At 41.3% G+C, this 9,617-nt stretch overlaps 1 protein-coding gene across 1 annotated transcript in view; it reads right to left on the reverse strand.

Annotated features, from left to right (window-relative positions):
• LOC107296246 (leukocyte receptor cluster member 8-like) overlaps positions 1-9,617 on the reverse strand; it is a 37,679-nt gene that overhangs the window by 23,218 nt on the left and 4,844 nt on the right. Inside the window, exons 2-6 of the mRNA XM_015825594.1 lie at positions 6,936-7,113; positions 5,074-5,175; positions 3,918-4,031; positions 3,187-3,469; positions 1,786-1,933 (exon numbers count right to left, since the gene is read on the reverse strand). Of these exons, the coding sequence (XP_015681080.1) occupies positions 1,786-1,933; positions 3,187-3,469; positions 3,918-4,031; positions 5,074-5,175; positions 6,936-7,113 (825 nt within the window). The remainder of the gene's footprint in view (positions 1-1,785; positions 1,934-3,186; positions 3,470-3,917; positions 4,032-5,073; positions 5,176-6,935; positions 7,114-9,617) is intronic.

The following is a 9,617-nucleotide window of genomic DNA, read 5'->3' on the forward strand; positions in this document are numbered from 1 at the left end:
ATCTCTCCTTCCTTCCTTCTTTCCTTCCTTCCTTCCTCCTTCAATCTCCTTCCTTCTCCATCTCCTTCCTTTCCCCTTCAATCTTCCTTCCTTCCATCTCCATCTCCATCCCTTCTCCTTCAATCTCTCTCTCCTTCCTTCCCCCTTCAATCTCCTTCCTTTCCTTTTCAATCTTCCTTCCTTCCCCTTCCCTCCCTCCCAACATTTCTGAGCAAGGAAGAGTAAGCTTCTCCAGCGAGCATTGCTATATTGTTTTAGTGATTAATCACTATGCTTTAATTATGTTCAATTCGTAACAATGAAAATACACCCTGCATATCAGATATTTACATTACTATTCATAACAGTAGCAAAATTACAGTTATGAAGTAGCAACGAAAATAATTTTATGGTTGGGGGCCACGCCCACTTGGTGACCACGCCCACTTGGCCACGCCCCTGGCACCCGGCGATGTATAAGTGGTTGGGGGTCACCACAACATGGGGAACTGTATTATGGGGTCGCGGCATTAGAAAGGTTGAGAACCACTGGGTTACAGTAAAGCAAAGCCAGAACTGAGGTTTTGAGCGCAAAAGTTTCCCAGTTAACTTTCCCATTTGCATTCCTCCGTTATCTCCCAATTGACCAGTTACATTCAAAGAAGTTGTTTTGGTAACCGTACCTGCAAAGGCAGGCTAAAACTCAAGCCATTACATTCCATTTTCCAGCTTGTGGCCTTGGGGTGATGAACTGATGTCTCGGAACAGCATTGTGCTTAGTTTTACTTTCCCCCTTCTCCCCCCCCCCCATTGTTCATGGCAGGCTGACATCTAGCTAAGCAAAGCTGGAGTGAAGGATGGCAGTTCTGACACACCTGGTGATATCAACTGTGACCCTTACACTCCACAGAACACTGGAAAAAGGCACTTGTCAAGTCTGCTAACATTGGATGTTATTGCTTGACATAAGTGAAGAAGCAAACATATCTTATTTAGTCTACATATTTCCTCAAGAGCAAAAGCAGGCATTGCGGGCCAGATGAGGGGGGAGGAATGCCTGTGAATAACTACATTATCTTAGCATAGCTCAGCCAAGGTCAAAGCAGCAGCAGTTTGTAATAACAGATGAGACGAGAAGAAGATTCACACCTCTGTTTAATTGGAGCATATGATTGATGACTGTGAAAGGAGGGAGGGAGTTGTGCTTGTCGCGAGAGCTAGGATGGGGGGGTGTTTCAGTCTTTGGCTTTACTTCGTTCGTGCCGGATTATGTAACTCATTAAAGGATTCTTTAAGGTAATTAAGCCTCAAAGTTCTTTGAAAAGTTATTTCTTTCGGAACATGACAGCACTGCTTCTTAAGCTCCCTAAACAAGAACACATAACTTCCACAGTATATTCATCACGCTGGAAGCACCACCACTTCATCTAACGTATGTTTCTGTTCCTCACCTAAAATATGCCACAAAATCAGCCAGTAACTCAAGGAGGGGTTACTGGAACAGAAGCCAACATACTATGACAAACCAAACAAAAAGCACCAGTGTTTTGTGGCTTCCCCCAAACTCTCATTTGAATCTCTTTCACTTTACTAAGCATGGTAAATTCTCTATTCAAAGAAACAAAATGGAAGAAAGTTTTTAGGACATTCGCACGTTTTGTTCACACACCAAATTATTATCAGTTTGTGTCCTCTATCCTGATTTTATCATTGCTTAAATCCCATGATGTAAACGGGGCCTAGAGTTATCTTGGTGATTTGGGCTGCATATAAATAAACAAATGAGAAGAGACGAAACTTGCAAACCTGTGATTGTGACGTTTCTCTGAATTCTGCTGGGAGCCAAAGTTTGGATGCTGTTGCTGCTGCTGCTCCAAAGAGCTGAAGTTCTGATTTGTTACTACAAAGGGACGCTTTGGAAGGTTGACTTTTAGACCACCAGACCCAGGTGCTTCTGTTTATAAAAAGAGGATTCATAGGTGTATGTGCATGCATATTTTTTTTTAAAAAAATACTTTGCAGATTTAGTAGCCCCCCCCAATCGACATATAAATCTTCCCCTCAAGAGAAGCAGACGTGCCAAGGATTATTTTAATGGATTTTGATACTCCCAAAATTTGAGACCACATATGTGAGGAAACAGCCTTATGCATTCACAAATGCCCTTATTGCAGTACCAAGAGCATTTTATGCATTTTCATAAACATTATGGGATGATTTAAGCTACAGTTTCCATTTAAGCTACAACTCTTGAGACAAAGGCAAAAATTTAGTTTGATTCCAACGTAAGGGACTGAATCCACAGAGCTCCTAACGTGAATGAAAGGTTTTCCACTTGCCCACAGGGACCCATAAATACCAAACTCCTATTCCATTATATCCTCCTCTATCAATTTATTCACCAGCTTCCTTCCATTCCCATTCTTAATGCTGAACTAACAACAACAACAACAAAATCATGATTCTAGAATCTGGCCATTTTGCTGCTTGAATTTGACAACACATTCTTGGAGATACGCTAAGATGCTCAAGGCTACCTGTGGTTTGCAGACTATCCACTATATCCTCAGGAGACTAAAATGTCAGCAGCAGGGAAGCTCCAACCATGATGGTGATTCCCAAAGCCCAAATAAGATTTCCAAGTTCAGTAAAGTGGAAGCTTTTGCCCCACTGACCAACAGAGATGAGGGGGGGGGGGACTGTATGCACCGTGCCAACAATTCCTCTTTTAATCCATAACAGAAACTTGAAGTTAATCAAAGGTGGTTTAATATGCCTTCCTGAATGATCAGTAGCTCTTTAAAAGTTGGATATTATTAATTTTACATTAGAGAACATTCTCCATTTGCCAGCTGAGCTAAATTTGTTACAAATGTCTTGGCAACTCTTTCTATAGGTTCAATCCAACAAATAAAAACCATTTTTGAGTATGACACAGGAAGCTACGCATTTCAGAGACGTTTCCTTTTCTCTTTCCATCTCCATATACGCTAATAAACCTCAAAGCAGAAGTTACCTCGTTAAAGCAAAAGCTTTAAATTGTGCCAGAAAAGATGGCATAGCTGATAATACATCAGTAGCTGGAAATAAAACTTCCTCCAGATACTGCCAACTCCCCTTCCCAGTTAACAGAGCCCCTGAAGGTGCTTTGCCTTCCCTTCCCGAAGGCCTGCACAAGCCCCTCCACCTCCACTCCCAGAAGCTCACGTTTCATGTGGTTCCACAGCTGCTGTCCTTTCTTGGGCTTGGCTGCTTCCTGGTAAGAGTGCTGCTGCTGGTTATAGGAGGCACTTGACTGGTTTGGCTGAGAGTGCAACCCTCCAGGAGGACCACCCTGCTGCTGCTGCCCCCCAGGGCCCATGGGTAGGTTGCTATGCTGTGAAGGGTGGTTGGGATGCTGCATAGGGGACTGTGGCGGGTTAGGGATTTGCATTTGCTGAGGCTGGCTTGAGTACGACATCCCTCCATCTTCCATGCCTGGGATGGGAGGCTAGAGAAAGGAGATTTGTGCCGTTAATATCTCTGCCAGCCCCATTTTTAAAAGAACAGTTCAAAGCAGAGAGCTTACGATGGAGTTGGGGGTTCGCTCAACCCCCTTCTCTTTATCTTGAGTAAGCTGATATAAAGATGGACAACTTATATTTTTTTCTGTACTGTTACAACTGCTTACACCAAGGTGGCATTACAACCAGAAAACTTGCTCATCAACTGCACACAATGAGGGGGCATTACAGGCAGAAACCTTTAGGAAATTATCAGAAAAATCAAACCATCTTACTACTTAGCCATCTCTTCTTCATAAATTGTGAAGATAGTACTGAGAATTTCTGAAATGAATTTTGAATTTTTTGTGATCGGATTTGTGTATTTATATTTCCCCCACTACCCCGTATTTAAAATATAAAAAAACAATATTTAAATAAAGTGAAATGTATTACCTGGCTCATACTCCCTTGGTGCTGCCCAGGAACTGGTGGCTGTTGGGGTGTTGAGGAGTAAGAGCCTGGGACACCATATTGCCCAGGAGAACCATACCCAGAGTAGACATTTTGCTGGAAAGGCAAATCATGGATCAGTGAAGAGATACTTTACACCCGGGTTGTCAAACTGGCGGCCTGCAGGCCGGATGCGTCACGCGTAGGCCACACCCACCCTGGGCTCCACAAAGCCAAAAAAGCCATCGTGATATGTCACAATACGTCACATGATGCAATCGAGTTTGACACCTGTGCTTTACACAATAGGTAATATATAATTTTTGTATAAAAACAGAAGCTAATTGGGTTTCCACTCAAGGTCTTCTCTTGCCTGGATTCCATTTAGTGGATTTCTAACATTTTGAAATCCTGGTCTCTCTTTTTACAAACTTTATGAAACTCTGCATTTATCTCATATATATATATATAATAGGTATGTAGAGTCCTGTGGTGAAGCCATTTCCCTAGCCCTTGTGAGCAGCTTTTTTCACAAGTTAATAAGCTCTGCTCTGGGACTTAATTAGTTCTTAAAAACCTCTGGCCCTCTTGCAAGACTGCCTGAAATTGACTTTTGCCCCCTAAGAGTCTTGCTAGGAAACAGCAGGAACTAGCACATTCCTTTCAATGTGTATTCCCCACTGTGTGCCAACATTCCAAAAAGTGGGGGAGAAAGGAAAAGGTTCATTCCATAAACCCAGCTGATGTCCTTGCCATTTGGGCTCACCCAGCGGGAGGAGCCCCCTGGCACTGTGAATATATGCAAGGTCAATTTCTGAATAAACATTTGCTAACAGGTTTGTTATCAGCCTGGTGTCCTCCTTGATGTTCTCATTCTTTGGTATCCATCCTGCAAATCCTAAACTACGTTTTGGCACACATATTAGCAGCAACAAGGACCTGTTTGCTTTCATCACACAATGTGGCCACTTGGGAGCCTTCTGTTAAAAACTGTGTGGGGTTGGAGGGCATAGATAAAGCTCAACGAATATGGAAAATTCTGCCTTGCCTTATTTATTCTGAAGTATTGTACTCTGCTTTAAAAGACTGAATCCCTCTTCACCCTAGTTTAAGACATTCTAAAAGGACCTTATGAAATTAGCCAAATGCTATTACTTACCATAGGATAATAGTAATTATAGGGGTAGAGATAGCTGTATTGTTGATACCACTGGTAGTACTGCTGTTGCTGCTGCAGGGATTCTCCTTGCTGTGCTGTGTACTGTGAAAAGTAGAAATGTGTCATGCACTGATCAAAATGGTTATACCCACTACTACAAAATGCAAGTACTTGTCTAACAAGTCCAAATCTTTTCCTCTAATTAATTTCAGGAAGGCAGATTAGCGCGTGGCAGTCCAGTGCTTAAGAATCCTCAAAATGCAGACTCTAAAGCCATTTCAGAATACAGAGGTTCTCTTCCTTTTACATACTCCCCAATTAAAAAAAACTGTGTTCCAGTCCCAAAGGTGCTTTTTCAATAGGCAACTGGACTTTGGTTTTGCTCTGAAAATGTTTCACTTCTCATCCAAGAAGCTTCTTCAGCTCTGACTGGATGGTGAGGAATTGAAGGATTTATACTCTCTGCAGACAGCTGTCATTTGCATTCTTTTAGGAGAACAAACCATCAGGACAAGCAGTCCATCTGCATTTAAAAGACACTCTTTCGAAGACAGCAAAGTCCACATTTTGGACAGAGAGACCGCTGGTTTGAAAGAGGGGTCAAAGAGGCCATCTATGTCAAAATTGAACAGCCATCTTTCAACAGAGGGGAGGGATATGCCATCATCTATCTCCAGCCTACAACACAGTCCTTTCAACAGTTCCAAGAAGGCTCCATACCCATTTGCACTACTCAGGTGACCCTGACGACACAGATAAACCTCCAGGTGGCCTCAATGACTCTCCCAAAAAAGGCAAATGACCAGCTGTCTGCAAGGAGTATAAATCCTTACATTCCCTACCATCCAGTCAGAGCTGAAGCTTTTTTTTTGTAATATATTTTATTGATTTTTTAAAAAACATTTAATTGGTGAACAGTGTGTTGTCTGGGTTACATTTGTAAAACAATCATTAACAATTGATTTCTATAATCCATAATCCACATAATGGTTTTAGTTGATTTCCTCTTTTCCCAAAATATCTTTTGCAAACATTGAGTTAATACAATTCTTATTGTTTTGATACATAACAATTAAATATATAATTTTTCCCCAATGTTCCTAAAAATAATAATCACATCAATATAATATTTCTTTTCTATCCAATCATTCTGGTTGCCTTATCATGGATCCTGTTACAGTCCTTATTTTAATTTGTTTCTCCCACCAAATTCTAGGTATTCTTACTGGTTAAGATTTTCTCAAAAATTAATTACATTTAAAAATTTAACTCTATTTTTCCATATGAACCATCTCACACTTTTACATTTCTTAAGGAATAGATAAAACAATGAAAAAAAAAAAGAAAGGAGAGCAAGAGTAAAGAAACATAAAAAATAACATACTACTTAAAATATATATCCTTCCTAAGCTAATATATATTTATTTCCTAAATTTCTTGGATGAGAAGTGAAAGGTCTTCAAAGGAAAAACAAGAAAGTTCAGTTGCCTCGTGAAAAAGCATCTTTGGGACAACTATGACCTGGATGACTGAGAATCTCCATAGACATTTAGTATGTTCCAGTGTCTCCAAGAGATGCATCAATAGAATACTGACATTAACTTCATTTATTTCCAGCTTCCCCACTTAAGACTCATGTGACCTTGTAGAAAACTCTCCTCAGAATACTGGCTTTGAACAGGGTTTGATTTCTTATTGATTCTAAAATCCCAAGTTAGCAGCAAACAAAATGAAGTAAATTTTAGTCTCAGTCTTAAATGACCAAGGCTGATACAAACAACTGTATGTATGTTTTCAAATTATAAATTTAAGGCAGAAACAGCAATGCAAGGACATCTAAAGCACCGTTGGCTCCTTCTTACCTGTGTGTTAGCTTGACCGTTGGTGGCACCTTTACTGTTGCCAGAAGTAGCTGCAGCATTGGCCTTGCTAATATTAGCCAGCGCTTGCCGGGCCTTCTCCCATTCGGGGTTCTCATGCATTGGGCCTTCCATCCTGTTTTCTCTGGTGCTTGCAGTACCCAGGTTGTACTGTGAAACCCTATAAAGTAGAAGAGACAGTAGATGAAAAAGAGAAAGTTGCAGGGATTTTTATTCCCATGTATCATTGCTACAGCCTTGAAATCACAAAGCACCTGCAACTTTTAGATATGCTTGTCTTCAGTTTACAGAACTTGCTGCCCAAGAGTGCTAGCGAGAACATCTGGTAGGTTTAATTTGAACTCCAGTTCAGTCTAATTGACCACTATTATTCAGTTCCTGAGTCACCACAGAAAATTCATCCACATACCAGTATACATGAGCTGTTATGACTTTAGAACTTGCTAAAGAAGAGTCTCAAACCAGGGAGAAAAGACAGTGATGCAGAAAGAGGTTCTGTTTCATTAGCTTCACATGATTACAAGAATAAAAATTACCAGAGATTTTATGTGTCTCTGCTCATGGACCTTAGCCAATATACAATGCCAATTTCAATTATACTTGTCAATCCAGAATCTATGTTTTACTTCATTTTTTATGTCAGTTCCTAATTCCGCCTTGAAAGAAGATTAACAAGCCGATACATCTATGTAGGCTATTATCTGCTGATCTATTTGCATCCAAAACATTTAACATTTATGATCTCTTTATTTTATTCTCCATATAGTATACTTCAAATCGATTGTGAAACCAGCAAGTTTCTCAATTCAAAAGACAGAATAACAACCAGTTACATGAAAGAATACTATCAAGTGCTTGCTTCGTAGAAGTTGGAATCGCTGGTAACCCCAAGATAGACAATATTACCCTCACTGTTGCTTCTCACTAAAAAACAGTATCTAGGCATACAGTAGCTTGGTTCCATGGGCATGGACAACAATAAAACAATCAACAGATTTCTGACAAGTCAATTACCAATTATAGTCACAATGAAAGTTGTCGTAAGCAAGCCTATATATATACATTAAAGGTATTCCTTGACTTACAACTATTGGTTTAGTGACTGTTCAAAGTTATGGCACTGAAAAAAGTGACTTATGACTGTTTCCCCACACTTATGACCACTGTAGCATCCCCATGATCATGTCACCAAAATTTGGGCCCTTAGCAACTGGCATGTATTTATGATGGATGCAGTGTCCCGAGGTCATGTGATCACCTTTTGCGTCCTTCTGACAAGCAAAATCAATAGGGAAATCAGATTCACTAACTATCCATATTACTACCTCAACAACTGCAGTGACTCATTTAACAACTGTTGCAAGAAAAGTCGTAAAAATGGGGTAATGTTCACTTAATAACTATCTTGCTTAGCAATAGAAATTTTAGGCTCAATTGTGTCTGTAAGTCAAGGACTACCTGTATAAACTGTTTTTGCCCCAAACTGTCATCACTCTTTTCAGAGTAGGGGTAGGCAACATCTGGTTCCAGGATGTTAGACTGAAACTCCCCATATCATTCACCTTGCTGACTAGCAGATGATGAAACTTGAGTAACCAGATGCTGCCCACTTGTGATTTAAAACTTTGTGAAAAATGACATTACTGTACATTCTTGTTTACTGGCTTTTTATAATACACACTTCTCAGATACGTCAGGATAATTAAAATTTTAATGAGACAGTAATTTTAGACTGTTGCTAGAACACAACCAGTTGCATATTCCACCAATCCAGAATTCTGGGATCTTTACCTCATCTTTACCTCCTCAGAGGCCGCCAATGCCCAGGCCAATGCCCAGGCCCTCCCAGCCACGTCCCCCCTTGCGGTAATGTTCTTTAGGGATCGATGAGATGTCTTACAACCGGAACTCACGCAGCATTAATGGGTGGCAGGCTCTTCTTGTTGAAGCAGGGCTTTCGGGCACGAACTTAACCGGTCACAATGGTTGATGCCCTGAAGATGTATATAACAGCTCAGGGCTGCTTTAGCAGCAGGAGTAACAGGCCCCTGAGCAATCGTTCAGAATCTGATGAAATGGGGGGGGGGGGGTAAACCCCGGCTCCAGATGGTAATAATAACAACGACGGCCAGTATGTTATGGCAATGGCTCATCCCCCAGGGCAACTCCCCCCACAATGTCCCAGCACCTATGCCAGCAGCGATGGCCACAGTCCAGATGCCTCCAAAGTCCACAACAGTTGGCAGCAACAGTTGGCACCACCAGTCTCTCTCCTCCTGGTGCTTCTTCTCTAGGATTCCTCTTCAGGTTTCAGGATTCAAAACCACCCCCCTCCCTTACTCTTTATTATTAAAATCCCAGGCTAGAAACCCCAGCCAACTCCCTTACTTCACACTCTCGCTTGCCTCCGTTTCAGATATCCTCCCACGGAGGAAGCAATAAAACTTCACTCTATCTAGCCTCTATTTAAAATACCCTTGATAGAAAAATAAAATAAGGTTCCAGACCTTCTCTTCTCAACTCCAACCACCCCGGCCTTCTCCTTTTCTTCCCTTTTCTATCCTTCCTCCTTCCACTCACGCCAGCCACACCCAAAGCCAACTGCAGCTGTCCCAATCTTTCCCTTCCCAGTCAAGCTCCTGCAAGCACTCTCAGGCAGTCCCC

The sequence above is a fragment of the Protobothrops mucrosquamatus genome, unplaced genomic scaffold (assembly GCF_001527695.2).
Source record: "Protobothrops mucrosquamatus isolate PMUCROS unplaced genomic scaffold, P.Mucros_1.0 scaffold2706, whole genome shotgun sequence".
NCBI classification, from domain to species: domain Eukaryota; kingdom Metazoa; phylum Chordata; class Lepidosauria; order Squamata; family Viperidae; genus Protobothrops; species Protobothrops mucrosquamatus.